Below are 21002 nucleotides of genomic sequence, written 5' to 3'. Positions count from 1 at the left end.
CGCCTCCTTTCTAGAGGGGCGGTTCGTTTAGCGTCACAGCGACGTCACAGCAGCTTCACTGAATAGAATATTAAATAGAAAAGGAGGGGAGGAGATGAGCGTCCGGAACCTCCCACCCACCTCCTTCCTTCCTCCTTTTCCGGTGGAGGCAGGTAAGGAGATGTTTGTCGTTCCAGCGGCGTCACAGACAAAGATGTGTTTTGCCGCTGGAGCGACAAACAACATCGTACCGTCGCTGCAGCGATATTATGGAAATGAGCGACGTGACAATGAGCTACGATATCGCACGTATTTGCGCTTGTTGATCGTCGCTCATTTGCGTCACACGCTGCGATGTTGCTACCGGTGCCGGATGTGCGTCACTACCGATGGGACCCCGACGATATATCGGTAGCGATGTCGCAGCGTGTAAAGCCCGCTTAAGACGTTTTCCATGTATAAAAAAGGCATTTTTCTTTCAAATATTGTTCACTGATTTGCCTAAATCTGTGTTAGTGAGAACTCCTCCTAAACCGATATAATCCATCCACCTCACAGGAGTGGCATATCAAGAAGATGATTAGACAGCATGAATATTGCACAGGTGTGCCTTAGGCTGGCGACTTGGTGTGGGACTGGTGACAGTGCTAGGTTGCCGGCTGTTCTCCTTGACACGTCCAGGCACCTTGCCACAATCCCCTGCGACCGGGGGTTCGACTCCTCTAGGTCCAGACCACCGTCTGCAACCTAGACAGCTTTGCTAGGAGCCAAGACTCCCGACCTCTCACTCTCTTCACTCTACACTCTACACTGACTACACTCCTCACCTCCCCTCCCTGACCCCCAGGTGGATGACTCTATTCCACTCAAGCCATCCACTGGTTAGCCTGGTGGGTGTGGTGCAGGGTGTATTTAGGATTTGATTTGTTGTTGGAGGCAACACTGTCAGATAGGGACTCAGAACCATGAGGGACTTGGAATACTGCATGGAAGAGCAGTTTGTGCAGTGCCGTGTGATGACCTGATAGTCCTGGGGCGTCACACTAGTATTTGCCATGACACTACAATAGTTGGGGTCTGACCTCTGGGACTCCGACTGATAGGGGAAGCAAATGAACTCAACTCCTATCCATGTAGAATTACAAAGACTTACAATACTGCTCCTTTTACTGTTATATATGTCTGTTACAGTTGCATGCTTAGTAGGCGACCAGTGATGCCGCTGTGGTGTCTATGAGAAATAGTGCAAAGTAGTATGTGCCTTTGTTATGTCTGTTCCCACAAAATCTTGTAGAAAAATATACAGTATGGGGTAACATTTCCGCTTGTGGAGAGTTACATACCTGCCATTGTGAATATTATGCAATGTTGCTTTGGGAAATTAAATATGCAAACTGCCTCTTCAGAGAGGAAGAGGACTTGAACTCTTGTGCTAATTATTGAAAGTATCAATCTTAAAAGTCAATACCTTTGACCTTTTAATGAATCTTGCCAAATGACTTAGGAGAAACACTGGCATGCTCGGCATGTCACTCCCATAAAATAGAAACAAAATCTCTTAGATTAGACCCCAGTCAGAAGCCACTCACCTAGCAAATTCAGATCTCATCCTTTGCACTGATGAGGAACAACATCCCAAAATACAGTGTTTCCAAATTGAGATTCTGTCTTGGCTTTTATTTTAAGTCTTATAGTAAGGCTCGTTAAAGGGTCGATATTAACTTTTAGCATTGCTACTTGTAATAAGTGGCACTGGAGTTAAACTTCTCTTCCTTTTTGAAGAAGAAATTGCATATTTAATTTCCCAGAGGAGCATTGCATGGCTTCTAAGCCTTTTCACACTGGCATGCCAGCCATATCACTCTCCACAAGGAAGGATATTTTCTTCACAAAGGCAATTACTTCTGAATAATCAATTTGCATAGAAAAAATATATATAATAAAACTTACTAATTTACAAACTTAAAAGGAGCCTGTCAGGTTCACAATGCACCCAGAACCACAAGCAGTTCTGGGTGCATATTTATAATCCCTGCTTAACTGTCCCTGTATCTAGTAGCATAGATAAAGAGATCTTTAGAAAAAGTATTTCTAAAGATCCTTTATGAGATGCAAATGAGCACAGGGACTAGTCGCAAGGGCATTTTTTTCCCCTGACTAGTCTGCTGTCTTAGCATGTTGGCATGCCTCTGTGGGTGTACTAACATGCTATTCAATGCCCAGCGTCATCGGCATGGACATGCGTACTTGTCTGTTGTCACCACCTCTGATGCTGGGTTTAGGTTCAGTGCTTATGATCAGAAGTCCCGGAACTTCCGGTCATGCGTACTAGACCTCTCTGAAGCTGGGAGGTGTACACCCGGCTAAATAATGCGCATGAAATGCTGGGACTTCTGATCATGTACAATGAGCCTAAACCCAGCATTGAAGGTGATGACGATGGACAGCTATGCAAATCCATGCCGATGACTCTGGACATTGAATAGCATGTTGACACGCCCACAGGGGCGTGCTAACATGCTAAGAGGACAGATTAGTTGGGGGAAATAACGCCCTTAGGCTATGTGCGCACAGTGCGTTTTTCGCGGCGTTTTTGGGGTGCGTTTTTGGCCTCAAAACTGCAGGACTTTGCTTCCGCAGCAAAGTCTATGAGTTTTCATTTTTGCTGTCCGCACACATCTGTTTTTTTTTACCTGCGTTTTTGAGTTAAAAAAAAAAAATAGACATGTCAGTTCTTTCCTGCATTTTTCTGCGTTTTCCCCCATGCAATGCATTTGAAAAACGCAGCAAAACGCAGAGATCAAAAACGCAGCAAAACGCAGCCAAAAACGCACCAAATCGCGGCAAAAACGCACAAAAACACAGCGTCAAAAAGACGCAGTGTGCGAACCTAGCCTTAGGACTAGTTGCTGGCCTCGTTAGCATATCATAAAGCATCTTTAGAATTACTTTTTCTAAAGATCTCTTTATCTATGCTAGTGTATACAGGGACAGTTAGGGAGGGATTAGCAATATGCACCCAGAAATGCTCGTGGTTCTGGGTGCATATTGGACCTGACAAGTTCCCTTTACATTTGATTAATTAGACATTGCATTTTTATGGTCTGAATGAGTGAGACAAGGACAGAAACAATAATCAAAGGTAATTACCTAAATTAATTAACTAAATTAAATAAAGAAAAAAACTGTTTTTCTTTTGCAATCTCATTGGTTTTTTTTTTTCAGTAAGTCACTCAGAAAAACTCAATTTTTCTCCTACAAACTATGAGGCAGAATGTGATCACAATTCTCAGCTGCATGTCTTACACCATAACCAAACGATCATCATTAGCGCTGCCAAATCACTAAAACAGGATATATTTTAGAATTACAATGATTTAATGCATCTGTTATTCACAAAGGTCAACGTGGAGTTAGCGATGAGCAATGTTCGCACTGAATTCCTCCTACTAACTTTTTATTTTTAATTGCAATATGTTTGTGTGATAGAGACATCACAAAAGTTTCCTATTTTCGGTTGTGTTAGTCAGCCAAAATAATTAGTATCAGTTGATGTTTCATTTTTTCTGACAATCAGATTTATGACATGATAATAGTCACAGGAATAATGGCTGGTATTTGCAGACGTGCCCTTTTGTTCCAAGGTTTTCTTTGAAATAACCTAGAAGGTTCGATAACAAATGACTTGCTGTTCCCATCTCGGCAGGAGCCTCAGGTGAACTCTCACCTCCTCTTATCACATGACAAGTTGCAGTTGCTTTCACTAAGGCAAAGCCATGGCTCGATTCTTCATCAATAAGATATTGTGGAAAGATACTTTCTCTCTAAGGGCAAAGTGACGAGAACTTTAAGTCTAGTTAGATTTCGCAGTCTGAAGTCACAACAGTACTGCTTCATCCATGTACTTTACTTTTTCCCTTTTTCCATTTTGTTATCTATATTTCTTGCTGTGTTATTTTTTGTGTCTTACAGGAACATATCTGATCAATAAACCTATTGCATTTTTAATTTCAGTACAATTTACAGTTTTTCCTTTTCAACTTAAATGCTCAATGAATACTTACTTAAAAAGTTCATTACGGGATATAGCTCGGTTCGTTAGGGGATCGACAGCATAAACCATCAAGTCGCACTGAGTGTAGTCCTCTTCTGAAAAACCATCTCCGTATCTTCTAGCTCCAATCGATTCCACTACAACGGCTGCTCCTGGGATCTGATCCTGGACATAACGTTCTAAAGTACTGAAAAGAAATACAAACAAGACTAACTCAGTATATAAGACTTCGAAACCTCTTCTTTCAACTTACACACATTCTGTTTTGATAGTTGTTGGGAACTGCATGATTTAAGAAGTCCAAAATATAAAACATACTGTATATATTTGTGCTATTAGAAGGTTAAATCTCATTTATATCTAGGTTTATGTTACTTTCACACTGCAATTTTTCCTTAATTCAGTGGTCCTATTGTGGCTTACGTCCCAACCCCCCCTAAAATAGGATTCGGATGTATGCATGGACGGGGCCATTGACTATAATGGAGTCAAAATTTGCTTTGTCATACATATTCAGGCATATATACAGTTAGGTCCAGAAATATTAGGACAGTGACACAATTTTCGCGAGTTGGGCTCTGCATGCCACCACATTGGATTTGAAATGAAACCTCTACAACAGAATTCAAGTGCAGATTGTAACGTTTAATTTGAAGGTTTGAACAAAAATATCTGATAGAAATTGTAGGAATTGTACACATTTCTTTACAAACACTCCACATTTTAGGAGGTCAAAAGTAATTGGACAAATAAACCAAACCCAAACAAAATATTTTTATTTTCAATATTTTGTTGCGAATCCTTTGGAGGCAATCACTGCCTTAAGTCTGGAACCCATGGACATCACCAAACGCTGGGTTTCCTCCTTCTTAATGCTTTGCCAGGCCTTTACAGCCACAGCCTTCAGGTCTTGCTTGTTTGTGGGTCTTTCCGTCTTAAGTCTGGATTTGAGCAAGTGAAATGCATGCTCAATTGGGTTAAGATCTGGTGATTGACTTGGCCATTGCAGAATGTTCCACTTTTTTGCACTCATGAACTCCTGGGTAGCTTTGGCTGTATGCTTGGGGTCATTGTCCATCTGTACTATGAAGCGCCGTCCGATCAACTTTGCAGCATTTGGCTGAATCTGGGCTGAAAGTATATCCCTGTACACTTCAGAATTCATCCGGCTACTCTTGTCTGCTGTTATGTCATCAATAAACACAAGTGACCCAGTGCCATTGAAAGCCATGCATGCCCATGCCATCACGTTGCCTCCACCATGTTTTACATAGGATGTGGTGTGCCTTGGATCATGTGCCGTTCCCTTTCTTATCCAAACTTTTTTCTTCCCATCATTCTGGTACAGGTTGATCTTTGTCTCATCTGTCCATAGAATACTTTTCCAGAACTGAGCTGGCTTCATGAGGTGTTTTTCAGCAAATTTAACTCTGGCCTGTCTATTTTTGGAATTGATGAATGGTTTGCATCTAGATGTGAACCCTTTGTATTTACTTTCATGGAGTCTTCTCTTTACTGTTGACTTAGAGACAGATACACCTACTTCACTGAGAGTGTTCTGGACTTCAGTTGATGTTGTGAACGGGTTCTTCTTCATCAAAGAAAGTATGCGGCGATCATCCACCACTGTTGTCATCTGTGGACGCCCAGGCCTTTTTGAGTTCCCAAGCTCACCAGTCAATTCCTTTTTTCTCAGAATATACCCGACTGTTGATTTTGCTACTCCAAGCATGTCTGCTATCTCTCTGATGGATTTTTTCTTTTTTTTCAGCCTCAGGATGTTCTGCTTCACCTCAATTGAGAGTTCCTTAGACCGCATGTTGTCTGGTCACAGCAACAGCTTCCAAATGCAAAACCACACACCTGTAATCAACCCCAGACCTTTTAACTACTTCATTGATTACAGGTTAACAAGGGAGACGCCTTCAGAGTTAATTGCAGCCGTTAAGCGGGCTTTACACGCTGCGACATCGTTAATGCAGAGTTGTTGGGGTCACGGAATTTGTGACGCACATCCGGCCGCATTAGCGATGCCGTTGCGTGTGACACCGATAAGCGATTTTGCTTCGTTGCAAAAACGTGCAAAATCGCTAATCGGCGACACGGGGGTCCATTCTCAAAAATCGTTACTGCAGCAGTAACGAAGTTGTTCCTCGTTCCTGCGGCAGCACACATCGCTGCGTGTGACGCCGCAGGAACGAGGAAGCTCCCCTTACCTGCCTCCCGGCCGCTATGCGAAAAGAAGGAGGTGGGTGGGATGTTACGTCCCGCTCATCTCCTCCCCTCCGCTGCTATTGGGCGGCGGTTCAGTGACGCTTCAGTGACGTCGCTGTGACGCCGCACGGACCGCCCCCTTAGAAAGGAGGCGGTTCGCCCGTCACAGCGACGTTGCCGGACTGGTAAGTATGTGTGACGGCTGTTGTGCGACACGGGCAGCGATTTGCCCGTGTCGCGCAACAGATGGGGGCGGGTTCCCACACTAGCGATATCGGGACCGATATCGCAGTGTGTAAAGTAGCCTTTAGAGTCCCTTGTCCAATTACTTTTGGTCCCTTGAAAAAGAGGAGGCTATGCATTACAGAGCTATGATTCCTAAACCCTTTCTCCGATTTGGATGTGAAAACTCTCATATTGCAGCTGGGAGTGTGCACTGTCAGCCCATATTATATATATATAATTGTATTTCTGAACATGTTTTTGTAAACAGCTAAAATAACAAAACTTGTGTCACTGTCCAAATATTTCTGGCCCTGACTGTACCTTCAGAAGGCGGACAGTCAGAGGTAGTAGACTGCGTCTGCGTGTCCGGCTCCAGTGGGCGTATACACCTGAAAGATGATACACGACAGAACACAACGTGACTCCATCTGCACCATTATAGTGAATGGCTCTGTTGGTGCATAAGTCCAAATCCTCTTTTGCGGGGTGGTTTGGTCGTGAGCCCCGACAGGACCACTGAACAGAGTACAAAAGACAATGCGAAAAGGGCCTTAACATTGTATTTAAATGATAGGAACAACTTCAATGCATTTCATGGAGGCTCTGACTGTGGCCTAAAACTACATTTACACTTAAGATAATTGTAATCCATCATTCGTAAAAACACTTGTTTCACAATTATCTTACGTGTGTAAACAGGCTAGTGATCACCCTATGAGTGTACAAAACACTCGTTCATCAGATGAAATTATCTTTTGTGCAAAAAAACTTCAATATGGGAAGGACGTCAAAAACTGAACTCGCACTGCAGAGAACAATGGCCACCTATGTGCATTGAGTGATCTATTACAGATTGCTTAGTGCATATCATTTACTTTTGTCTGCCAGTGTAAACAGGCAATTAAGGGACTGCTAATTGGTAAAGGATTACCAATCAGTGGTATAATTATGCTGCCAGTTTGTTGCGTAAATGGACTCTAATTGTATCATCTATCACCCATAAACTATAAATTAAATCCATTTAACATATGTCACAAACTTTTCAATAGCCTTTCATGACATGTACATTAAACAAATGCTATTAGAGTCCGTTGGTGAGGTAAGGCTAATGAGACACTTAGGCATTGGTCAGAAACAGTGCTTCCTATAAGCCCTGTGACCTGGAAAGAAAAAATACAAGATAATAATGAGGTCAACCAGATTGACTGCTGATGGATTACAGCCTTCACTATTCTTTCAGAATGTAAGAATAGAGTTTCTTCCAAAATTATGAAAAGGTTGCAGTGGTCATATGACATTATGTCAGTTGACAAGTGGAGGACTCAGTGCTGAGATTGGAGGAAAAGCATATGTCCAGGAGGTATGTATTGAGGGTTTTCGGCTTAGAGGGAACAATGGTCATAGGCATCTGTCAACCAAAGGCTATAATGCCATGCATGTCATAAAACCTATTGAAAAAGCTTAGACAAATACATACATCAACAACAAAATTGATCAGCAAGAAGGAATAGTCATGGAATTACAAAAATCACAGGATCGATAGATAGGCTATCGATATGCAAATTATGAAAAAAATGGAAGAAGATTTAAAAACATCTTGACTTCTTCAGTATCAAATATGAAAGCCACACAAAGAAGTACATGCAATTACACGCCTTGGCTGCTGTCAATGAGGAAAGGAATGTTCTTTATAAAACATTCTGCCACACTGAATGCAGTTGGACACATAAATCATCAAGATCTGCTGTTGGCAGCTTCCTTTGTAAATTTTGACCAATGATATCCCAATGTGCTCAAAGTTAGATATGCTGCATGCCATAGTAACATGTTTAAATAAAACAGTAGCATAAACAACATGCAGTCTGGTGATTCTGTGTTGAAAAATGGCTCCTGGCACAATCTGCAAAAATGGCAGGTTCACTGGTTCCATGACTAAGTAAATGTAACAGTGAGCTGTTAGTGTACCTAAAATGAAGACTAGAGGAGTCCAGCAATTATACATTGTGCCCCTTTGCACCATAATCCCTGGAGTAGTATTAGTGACACATTTGTTGGGAAGGCCTTTTCATGGTGTTGCCTGGGTGGTCTTATGACATGCAATGCAGCATAGTGAGCCATTCTCTAGTGCAAATGCAATTATATGTCACATCCCAAGATTGAGGCATCAAACTGTGTCTACAGAAACCACCAAAAGGCATGACATTGACCGCTGATTCAAATGTACAGCTACAGATGTTCCATTAACTTCATGCCAATGCTCTCAAAGGCTACCATTGTGCAATGCAAGACAGTAATAGTGGCTGGAATGGAGGTCTTTCTTATTCAGCAATGAGTCTCGCTTTTGTGTTGAAAGCAATTTTAGCCGGATATTTGTTTGAAGATTACGTGAAATGGAATGTGAAAGTGATCAAGGAGCCATTTTTCATCACCCTAACACCAGGCTGCTTGTTGCTCATGATGTTACTAAGGGTGGGTTTTATGGCCTAAACATTCTACCATAGGCACCAGTGTTTCCGGACTTGTTTTCCATTGAACACATCTGTGATGTCATTGGACAGAAATTGCAAAGGGATCTGCCAGCAGCAGATTTTGATGATTTATGTGCCTAAATACATTCAGCGAGGCAGTACTAGATTATTGAAAGGAATGGAAGGTCTCCTGTGTGATGAGAGGTTGAAAGAGTTGGATTTGTTTAACTTAGAAAAAAGACGTCTCAGAGGAGATCTCATTTATATGTCTAAATACATGTGTGGTCAATATTCCTTCCAAAGACCATACTAATTACCAGGGGGCACTCACTGCGAGTGGAAGAAAAGTGATTCTGCAAGCTAAATAGGAAAGGGTTCTTTACAGTTAGAGCAGTCAGACTGTGGAATGCCCTACCACAAGAGGTAGTAATGGCAGATACTATAACAGCTTTTAAAAAAGGGCTGGATGATTTCCTCAGTAACCAACATTGTTGTTTATAAATGCTTTAATGACAAAGTGTATAATTTGTGGAGGAAGGTTGAACTAGATGGACCTAGGTCTTTTTTCAACCTATGTAACTATGTAACATTCCTCAAAACAATCATTAATAAAATAATTGATGACATGCATATGTATGCAAACATATGTGCCACTCATACTTGAGACTGAATCAATTGAGATGTTTTCAAAATATTGTTTCCATTTTTATACAATTTGCATGTCATTAACATGTGTATCCATCCTGTGATTTCATAATTCCATGGCTTTACCCTCTCAGTTTTGCAATGAAGATTAAGATGACTTACATCAGGCTAAATCAGAAAGCTGCAGACAGATTTTTTTAGCAGTGTTTAATGACTTTGGTAAACCGTTCTGATGCCATTATTGGGAGTAACAGAGCTGGGACAAACTGGACTTCAAACCCTCTAAACCAATTATTGTCACTCAAGCAAAAGACAAAGCGCAAAATGACCATATGTAATGAAATAAGGAGGCTTGGTAATGCAAAAAAATAAATTGATAATGAATTGTAGGTGGTGTTCCAAGAATGAAAAAGATCCAATCCACAAGAGAAATGGTAACTTGATAATTGCTGTCTCACAGCAAGGACTAACACCAATCCTCAGAACAGAGCTCTGGAGTGTACTTTTTGAATGGAGTGCTGTATATGAGAAGATGGTCGATATTTTTCAATCACGCATGGATTAAAAAATGTCCGCATATAATGCGTAACACACGTGACCAGACCAACGGGTGACTAATGCACTACCAAATATACCACAAAAAGGGGAAAGCACCAAGGTCATGATACAAAGGAGGTCCCTGCCACTATGGAGTTGGGTAAGGGGGCACCTCCTGCACTCACCTCAAGCTGACTCCTGAGAACCCTAGCGTCCCTATACAGGTTCTTTAAACCTGTCGGTGAGCAGGATACCTGCGTTCCTCAACTGGCTCTAAATTCACCCTGTCTAGTAAATAGGCCATCGAGTACACTAGATTTACCACTAAGCTAATAAATGTAGAGGCAAAGGAAAGACAGACAGGGGGAATAAACAGAAGGATACAAATCACAAAACTTCACCGTAGCAGACGGACTCTAAAGTAGCAGGTGAATGAGCACAGGACAAAACCTCAGCAGTTCCTTCCACCAGGCTGGCCAAAATAGAAATGCTTCTAACAGCAGCAAGGACTGCTGAGAAGGCTCCAGTATTTAACCTAAATGGGCAAAGACCCAAAGTAGCTACATCTGACCTGCCCTGCTCAGAGCTGCTGGCAACAAAACCTGAAATTAACTCATGAGACACCAAAGGAAAGGACACTTTGTTTAAATGAGGAGTCAAGATGGCGATGGGAGGCTCCAGTCCAAAGGCTGTCACTAGTCTCAAAACAGCAGGGAGACGACCATGACAATTGCTGTGTGTAGTTCTGTATACTCATCATGAGAAGAGTTTCCAGTGTCATAAAATAGTATTTGACAAAGCCCAGCCAGTTGTAATTTCTATTGCGCTGTACTATTCTCCAGAATTAAAAGGAATAATAATAGCCACAATGGAGAGATTAGTGTTTTCAGCAATTACGGTGCGGTAATTTGTTAGGGTTTTGTTTGATGTTTCATCAGTCAAATCCTCCGCTATGGAATCGAGGAAACAATGTAGACGAAAATGACCCGCATTCCAGAGCCAGCTATTTATACTACGTCTAGTGGGGACAAAAACTAATATCAAACCATTTGGTATGCAAAACCATTTTCATAGCGTCCCCACAATCCTTAAGCACAAATGCCACGAACTCCAAGGTGTCATTGACAGTCCCTGTGATTAAACTGTCAGCCAATTTATTTGCAAGGTTGTAAAAACAAAGGATTTAAACTATTAAATGTATAGATCTCGTCCTTAGATACAGGATAACAGAGGACTGCAGTATTTAATTATAGCTTTGTGTTGAATTCATACACTGGCATAGCTAAGTCACGTTTTTCCACTGACATGAACAGAGGGGTTGAGGACGCACGGTGGAAAAAAAAAGATAATGCAATTAGAGTGGCAAAGTAAAGAAGACCGCTGTATAACTTATCAAATAAAGTATATTCTCCCTTTCATAGAAGAATTAAATATTGCAAAGCTTTAAGCGGTTAACTCTTTTTATTCTCAAAGCTTTTTACATTTTAGCATTCAAAGCTTAGTCTTCCATTGAAATAAAAAATCCATCAGCGGCCAGCTGTACTTCTGAACTGCTCTGTTAAACATGATAGGCTTTGAAAGACCAGATGATTAACCATGCCAGCTTCCATCATTCTCCTCCATTGAATGATGGATAGTATGTGTGGTCTGTTAATAAACACTTAGTCACTGTAGGAGTTTCATGTAAGAGGAATAAGTGTTCTATGGATCTATAGAAGTATTTTTTTCCTTAAATGATCACTGTATTTTCTGACAATGTAATCTCATAATTTCCCTTTAAGTTACAGAACTTCAGAAGGAATGATGAGTTAGTAGGGTCCAAGGCCTTGTACTGTATACTGTAAATCCAAATAACTAAATTGTCTCTTCGGTGAGGAAGTAGACCAACTCCAGTGACACCTACTGGAGGTAGCAATCCTAAAAGTCAAAATGGACCCTTTAACAAGTCCCAGAAATTTCGAGCTCCCCCCTGAAGTACCGAAAGAGAGTCAAATGACATACAATAAACTGAATAGAACTAACTAGAAACTACATGGCTAAAGTCAGTGGAAAACAACAACCTCCTGTGGTGCGACAGTAATGGCCTTAATTACAGAACAACAGACGGTGATTATAGGATGTTAGCTAAAATCCTTCAGGTCATTCCACCCGTCTCTGGGTTCCAAAGGTAGAAATGTTAAATGACCCCTCTCTGGGACTTCTAGTGTTAACGAGCCTTGTCATATGACTTATGATTTATGCTAGATCAGAACCTCAATTTGCAGACATGGTGTTTCGGAATGGTTGTCCCTCATCAATGCGAAGTATGAGATCTGATGTGGCTGTATGAGAAGCTATAGAGGGGTCTAAAGGAGAAGCTATTTTCTTTTCGGAGACTGACACACCATTAGGCACTCATATACATATGAGATATTAGGTAATATATTCATTCCGAAAGAGAGTGTACAACATTTTGGACACTGACTATGACCTTCATCGGATACACAGATGGTTTTTGCAGATAGACGTGTATCAAGATGTAATAGGAGAAGCACAGGATGCCTGTAGAGGTGAGAATGCAATGCTACTTACTTTTGGATTGCAAATTAATTTCCTACTATGAGTGCCTAGTTTTTTGGATTTACAATGTGATCTCTTAAGAGATATTGAGCTAAAAATTTAATCTGTAAATCAATTATTTACAAAAATACACTAATATATGTTGCCTTACTTCTGAAAAAATCATTACAAACTGCAGGCCGCCATGTAACTTCCATGTGTCTAATTTTCTGTCGCCTTTATTGTCAAGTGCAATCCTTCTCTAACAGCAGAGACACCTCTTTGTATTACATCAATCAGAGTCCTGTCTATCTGCTCCTGCTCTCCTGTCTTGTACTTGCTTCCAAGCTCTTTATATGTATGGCTTTTTTTTACACTTCAGTTTTTACTTCCTTTAAAGGTATACAGAAAGAAGGCATCCAATGTATATGTTTAATGGAAAATCAAGATGAGCAAACCTGAATGGTAACATTTGGAGTTTGTACCAGACACCTAGTATCCGGGAATCAAACTTGAACATGGACTTTTCAAGGAAGTCCGTGGTTGAGTTCAGGGTTTCGATAGTATGCAGCACAGCCAATCAATAAGTTTTCAGCATGTGGAAGATGCCTGGATGCTGCTGAGAACAATATAAATAAAAAATATGTTGTTGGGTCGCCACAATTTTTGATAACTGCCAATGCAGGTAAAGCAGACAGCTGAGAAGCTCCACAGTTATCTCCCGGTCAGTAGCAGACATGGAATTTCTCACACTGGTTATCAGAAATTTTACCTGTCATGGCTTTCAAAAATAGAGGGGATCTTACATTATTTATTGTTACGAGGGGGACCCGGGGAAGCGTGCCAAGATGGTATATGGACAGCTTCCGCCGGTCAAGGTCCACTGTGCGGTGTAAGGGACCGCTGCTATGGTGGGAGAAGAGTGAGCGGGTTGCTGCTAGCGATCGTCTGGAATGTCACAGACGATCTGCGCACACCTGTCCGCCCTAACCCGTGAGGGTTGTATGGCACGGGGCTCACAACTCGGTGTACCTGTTGCACGGGGACGCACAGAGGTGCCTATGCACGTGTGCCAGTGGGAGTCACAGGAATATGGCACGAGGGTAGCACAGAGGTGCCCACGCACGTGTGCTTCAGAAACCAGGTGAGTCCGACAGAGATTCAAGGAGCTCACCTGGGACAGGAACACAGCCTGTTCAACGGAATACTGCCGGAGCAGCAAGGCAGGGGCGAGACCTGCAAAATACAATGACGTCTGTACAGTGGCGTGGCAGCACGCTGCCAGACATCCAAACATAGAAGGACGGTCGCGCGCCGCCATGATGGCAGGAGGGGTTTTTAAGGAGATGTAGCTCCAGCCAAGGGCGGGCGCGAGACGGATGTGACCCAATCATGATCTGTGACGTCCTGGCCCGGCCAGTCAGGATTCAGCACATCACCAGCCTCGTTATCTGGCCGTGTGATACCAGTGAGCGAATCAGAAGACGTCACGTGGGGCACATGCTCAACCTCCTGCCTCTGGGTCATAAAGGCGGGATCTTCGGTTTCACAATGTGCAGAGCTAAGGGAAGTCTTGCTGCTTCCCTGAGCATCTATCCTTTGCACACTGTGCAACCACTCCGACCCTCTGCGATGCGGAGCAGGAGGGCACGTGGCAGGCAAGGGATGGGAGACCACTCCATTCCTTACAAGGAGTAAACCACTAGGTGTCACCCTACTGCTGCATCTAGGAGGAGGAAACTCCTGCAGTCTCCCAGACCTTTGGCGCTGCTGAGCAGGAGGGCTCGCGGCAGACAAGGAATGGGGGACCACCTCATTCCTTGCAAGAGGGGAGCCACGAGATGTAACAATTTATTAATACTTATTACCTTTCCACATTTGTTTGCAGGGCATTTTTGCTGCTTTTTCCCCATTTTTCTTACTTTGGCAGCCCCATAGCTCTTACTATGACTAATTGACAGCCATTTTACAACACCAACATTGGGATCCCCATTGACTTACATGAGGCTCAGGGCCTGGGCTCAAGTGTGGGTCAAATCTGGGTACCGAAATGAACTTTTGACTAATTTTCAGCCAAGCCCGGCAAACTCAAACATCTGCAGGTCCGCTCATACCTAATGAAAAGCGAGTCACAGATGCCATGCAGTGGCCCCCAGTAGAAAGGGATTTATGGATAATTTTGCTTCATTGCTGGTCATGAAAATATACAATGGAGATGCAGATTTATCCATATATCCCTTTCCACTATTGCATTTACTGCTGTTTTTTTCCAGTATACGGAGCAGCAGCAACTGGTATCTTTACCTACATAGGAGTTGTGCTTTACATAACCAAGCCAGGTGAGCAAAACCATACTATCTACAATATATATTGTCTGGGTGATGCCCTAGTGTGCTCTAGTTTAAAAAAAAATGTATATACTGAGTTGTTCTCCTGCATACTGGATTGTATGTCCCATTTTTTCCTACCTGATAAGAAAAGGAAAAGGTGATCAAGAAAATTTTGATGTTTAATTAGTGTTGAGTGAGTAGTTAACTATTCGTACTCGCTATGCTGTTAGCGAGTACTGTCCGCTACTCGCATATTCGTTACGAGTAGCGGGTGCAATGTAAGTCAATGGGAAATACTCGCTAAGTTCACAAAGCCAATAATCTTGGAATAGTCTCAAAACCAATTAACAAAAGTACATAACATATCCCTATAAAACATTTCTTTATTAGTTCAATTAAAATCGGCTGGGTAAACAGATAAATACCAAAAATAATATTAAGGGGGACACAATGTGATGTGGGGTAGCCTTAAGTCTTCTGAAGCTGGGGCAGTAGGGTACGTGCCAATTAATATTGGATCATCCTTTCCCTATTGATTCCCTGTTGTAGCCACTGCCTACCAACGGAGGGTATGACACCCGAACTTAGCTGGGCACCCCCGTTCCACGTTGGCTCACCCTCACTCACCCCTGGATCACCCTACCAACATAGAAAACACCAACCACATACAATAGTGACATATCAATTCCTATGGAGTGGGGTTATTGAGTCTCTTATACAGAGACTACTTGCTAATGTTCAAGCATAACAATAAAAAGCTGTCACCTTGAAAGATACTGTATAGGTCAGGTCCCAGTCCTCTATTAACCTGACCAAATAATAATGTCTTTTCACAGCCCTTAATTGTTGTATACTTTACTTGGGGACAAAACACAAAAGGTAAACAGATGTATACAATGTCCTGGCAATAGAGTGACAGATAGCACATTAGCTAAAAAAAACTCCCCCTTAACTCCAGAAAAATGTAAAATACACCATAAAGCCAGATAAGCATATTAGTCATAATAGACCATTAATAAGAATCACTTCCCTTGAGATGAGTGCTATAAGCATGGCCTCGACACGTTTCCTCGCCCCTTTTCGGATCATCAGGAGGCCCGGGGGACAATAAAACAAGAGGAAGATTCAAGTGTCATGCTGGTCAGCTTCAGAAGACTTACGGCTACCCCACATCACATTATGTCCCCCTTATTATTATTTTTGGTATTTATCTGTTTACCCGGGCGATTTTAATTGAACTAATAAAGAAATGTTTTACAGGGATATGTTATGTACTTTTGTTAATTGAAATACTCGCTAATTAGCGAGTTACCCGAAAGCCATACTATTCGCTACTTGCACGAAAAGTACATCTTTCGGGTGACTCACTACTTAGTGAGTATTTCCCATTGACTTACATTGCGCCCGCTACTCGTAACGAATATGCGATTAGTGGACAGTACTCGCTAACAGCATAGCAAGTACAAATAGTCAACTACTCACTCAATACTATGTTTAATATTTTGTAAAAAAACGCCAATTACTATTTCAATAAGCCAAACATAGGCAACACTTCTAGTTTTGTTAAATCAAATTATCAGAAAAATGTTATCTATCTTTAAACCTTCTTAATTTTTAAATCTATATGTGATAGGCTTTCCAAATTTAAACAGAAAATATTAAAGTGGTTGTCCAGCACTATGTTATTAAAGACATTTTTATGCCATAAACAAAAAATGGGTGAGGGTTAAACATCCAGCCCCACTACGTAACCAGAAGTCCATCGTGTAGTGGATGTTCTCAGATAATGCAGCTCATCTCTGTTTAAATAAAATAACAGATAAGCTGCAGTATCCCTACACAGTGTATCCCTGACCATTTGTGTGCTTGCAAATAGCTGTGCTATTGGTAGTTGAAATCCACTGATCAATTTCATAGTCCTGAACAACTCTTTTAAAGGGTTATTTTCATTATTTTAAATGGCTAAATTGCAAGTGCTTGAATTACAATCAAATTAACAATTATATTGCTATTATAAATCCTATTTTTTCTCAAGAATGGAGAGATTTTTAATTTTATTATTTACTGCTTGGTACAAAGGCTATGAGCCACCTAAACAATGTTTCAGTGAAAGTCAGACCCTTAAGGCCCCGTCACACTAAGCAACATCGCTAGCAACATCGCTGCTAACGAACAACTTTTGTGACGTAGCAGCGATGTTGCTAGCGATGTCGCTGTGTGTGACATCCAGCAACAACCTGGCCCCTGCTGTGAGATCGTTGCTTGTTGCTGAATGTCCTGGGCCATTTTTAGTTGTTGCTGTCCCGCTGTGAAGCACAGATCGCTGTGTGTGGCAGCGAGACAGCAACAACTAAATGTGCAGGCAGCAGGAGCCGGCTTCTGCGGAGGCTGGTAACCACAGTAAACATCGGGTAACCAAGAAGCCCTGTCCTTGGTTACCCGATATTTACCTTTGTTACCAGCCTCCGCAGCTCTCACTGTCAGTGCCGGCTCCTGCTCTGTGCACATGTAGCTGCAGGACACATCGGGTTAATTAACCCGATGTGTGCTGTAGCTAGGAGAGCAGGGAGCCAGCGCTAAGCATTGTGCGCTGCTCCCTGCTCTGTGCACATGTAGCTGCAGTACACATCGGGTAATTAACCCGATGTGTGCTGTAACTAGGAGAGCAAGGAGCCAGCGCTAAGCGGTGTGCGCTGCTCCCTGCTCTGTGCAGCTGCACCCTGTACTCTATACCCTATATATGTACCCTGTGCAGCTGCACCCGATGTGCGCTGCTCCCTGCTCTGTGCACATTTATCTGCAGCACACATCGGGTAATTAACCCGATGTGTGCTGTAACTAGGAGAGCAGGGAGCCAGCGCTCAGTGTGCGCTGCTCCCTGCACGTGTAGCTGCGTGCGCTGGTAACCAAGATAAATATCGGGTTGGTTTCCCGATATTTACCTTAGTTACCAAGTGCAGCATCTTCCGCGGCGCTGGGGGCTGGTCACTGGTTGCTGGTGAGCTCACCAGCAACTCGTGTAGCGACGCTCCAGCGATCCCTGCCAGGTCAGGTTGCTGGTGGGATCGCTGGAGCGTCCGTCGCAGTGTGACATCTCACCAGCAACCTCCTAGCAACTTACCAGCGATCTCTATCGTTGTTGGGATCACTGGTAAGTTGTTTAGTGTGACTGGACCTTTAGGCAAGAAACATAGCACTTTGAAGCCCAATCATTTGTAATCACTGCTTTGAAACAGTCCAGATTGATGAAAAGGCCACCATCAGTGCCATTGTGCTACTCCGAGACTGAAGGTTTAACGCTGCCTCTGCTTGCAGCATTGGAGAGCGCAGAGTTCAGGTCAGCAGCTCAAAAATACTGCTGGTCCAAACTATCACTCAATCAAGAGTGTACCTCCCCCAGAAGGTTGCAGAGCATTGCAAATCTGAAAGACAATAAGGCAATCTCTTTAAGACAAAAAAATATTCACTGCATCAAGAATTCTAAAAACATTATAATTCATACGTTGTTGCTTGTATACATTATTTTTCTCTATGATATTCAATAGTAATGCTATTATCATGCCTCGAAATTGATCCAGCCTCCTGTGCTGTGGTCTGTTTTCCTCTCCACTGAGCCATAGTCAGTTTCAGTCACTGTCCTGGTTCTGAACACTTTGTCTCTGTGTGGACACTTTGTGTGTTTATTGTTTTTCTGCGAACAAGTGTTTCTTATGATGCAATTTAGTCTGCCCTATCACCCAGTGGGTGAAACTATTTAGAGCGTCCTGGGGCTTCCATCTCCTGCTAATGATATTTCTGAAGTGGAAACAGCTTGGATCTACAGCCTGTTTCTCTTGTGATTCTTCTGGCAGATTATAAATTTTGGTTTACCTTATTTTACTCTGCACCTTCCTTTAGGAGGTACGTAGAACACTCAATGGCCCCTTAGGAAGGGAAGGTCCAACTGTTTATCTGAGTCATCCAGCTAGGGTTGTTTCAGTCTACACAGGAGCCTTTAGGGACTGCACAGCAGGGACCTCTAGTCTGTGCAAGAATCAAGCTGGTAAAGTGCAGTAGTTTTAAGTAAGACCATATTTTTCGTTATTTACCATGTATGCACTTTAGTGCACTTAACAGCTGTTTATATTTTACTTCTAAATCAGAAATAGCCGTTAAATTGAATTTTTTTTATCTGTATTTATTGAAAAGCGCAACATGGAATATCTGTGCATTTCATGAAATATGGACGATGAGCAGCAGTAATTCTTCGCTATTATTAATTTATAACAGTATTATAAAAACTACCCCGGAGTATAATGATTTTCATTACTTGTCAATTTACCAAATTAACTTTGTTTGGTGTATTGTATAACTAAACAAAGTAATTAATTATGCAATAAGCTGAAACTCGGTAGTGTCAATGCACTTCAGTGATATGATTTGAAAAGCTAGGAGATCTTCTCAGTTTATCTTTTCTTTTTTCTTTGTTGAAATTAATTATGAATCATTTTCAGAACAAGACTTTCGATTTGTCCATTATAACACTCTAAATCTTTTATCATAGATATTTTACACTTTGTTTTCTAGTACAGACATGGCCCAGAGTGTCTGTTAATAAATATGTTGCAATAAAAGTGGAATACACAAAGAGAGGTTCTATCTATTACTGAATGAGGTCAAAAGAATTATATTAAAGGGGACCTGTCACCAGGCGCATGCGCACTTTGATCTGCCCTGAGCAGGGCAGATCAGAGTATTGTAGTGCGCCTTCGCAGGACCTCAAGGATGGCGTCATGCACACAGGCTTCAGAAGAAGGAGGGCAAAGAAGGCCGAAAGAGGAGGCGCCGACACCCGGGGAACGGAGACACTCATCTGATCATTGTGCACCAAACTGACCGTTTAGGTAAGTATTATAAAGTCATTTTTATGTTCTACACAGTGACCTGGGCTCTTATATACAACATGTTAGAATGCTGTATATAAGAACCCACTGGTGGTGGCCGCAGCTTATAGTCTCCATATTTGGTGACAGGTTCCCTTTAACAACTGGAAATAAATAAAAGCCTATATTCAATGTAAAATGTCTTAATGTTATTATCATTGTGCCTGTTCATGGTCAATCACTGTAATATACATTTAGTTATTGCTGCCTAAAACCATTAATAAATGCCCTTATCAGCAATTGATTGGCTCCAATTTAGGTTAAAGCTTTGGAACTCCTTACTTCTTGGCTGGAACAGTCTAGTCTACAAATGTAATAAACATTGTTGTAAAGAGCATCATAGTAAAAAAAAAATATTGCTAGTCCTCAATATTAAATCTGCGGGGATCAAGCACCCTCAAAATGGACTGTTATTAGCTACAGTGGAGGCCGGATGTAAACTTTGAACAGAGCTTAACTAAGATGCTTCATTCACTGTGAACGAGTTTACCAATTTAGGCTATGTGCGCACACTGCATTTTTTTGACGCTGCGTTTTTGTGCATTTTTGGCCGCTAAAAATGCACAAAAACGCACCTTCGTCGAAAAAACGCGGCAAAAAACGCACGCGTTTTGCCGCGATTTGGTGCGTTTTTTGCTGCGTTTTGCTGCGTTTTTGCTCACTGCGTCTTTTTGCGTTTTTTTCAGTGAACAAAAAAAAAAAGGTCTGATGTCATTTCCTTCTTCAATGTGTTCTTCATTCTCCACTAGTGTATGCAGAAGAGCAGACAGCTGCAGAACTACAAGGCTCAGCATCCTCCATCCAATAGTGTATGCAGGAGAGCAGACAGCAGCTGTCGAACTACAAGGCTCAGCATCCTCCTTCCAGGACTGTATGCAGGATTTCTTTGCCCCCCCAAACAAAAAAAATGACGTGGGCTTCGCCATATTTTTGTATGCTAGCCGGGTACAGCAGGCAGGTACGGGCTGCCCCCAACCCCCAGCTGCCTATTTGTACCCGGCTGGGAACCAAAAATATAGGGAAGCCCTTTTTTTTTAAATTATTTCATGAATTTCATGAAATAATTAAAAAAAAAAATGACGTGAGCTTC

The 21002-nt window shown here is 42.0% G+C and overlaps 1 protein-coding gene across 1 annotated transcript in view; it reads right to left on the bottom strand.

Annotated features, from left to right (window-relative positions):
• PCDH15 (protocadherin related 15) overlaps nucleotides 1–21002 on the bottom strand; it is a 2365808-nt gene that overhangs the window by 162348 nt on the left and 2182458 nt on the right. Inside the window, exon 30 of the mRNA XM_075348720.1 lies at nucleotides 4044–4220. Within this exon, the coding sequence (XP_075204835.1) occupies nucleotides 4044–4220 (177 nt within the window). The remainder of the gene's footprint in view (nucleotides 1–4043; nucleotides 4221–21002) is intronic.

This window comes from Anomaloglossus baeobatrachus, chromosome 5, assembly GCF_048569485.1.
Source record: "Anomaloglossus baeobatrachus isolate aAnoBae1 chromosome 5, aAnoBae1.hap1, whole genome shotgun sequence".
Classification (NCBI taxonomy): domain Eukaryota; kingdom Metazoa; phylum Chordata; class Amphibia; order Anura; family Aromobatidae; genus Anomaloglossus; species Anomaloglossus baeobatrachus.
The sequence above is the reverse complement of the archived record's forward strand: the minus strand, read 5'-3'. Positions and strand labels throughout refer to the sequence as shown.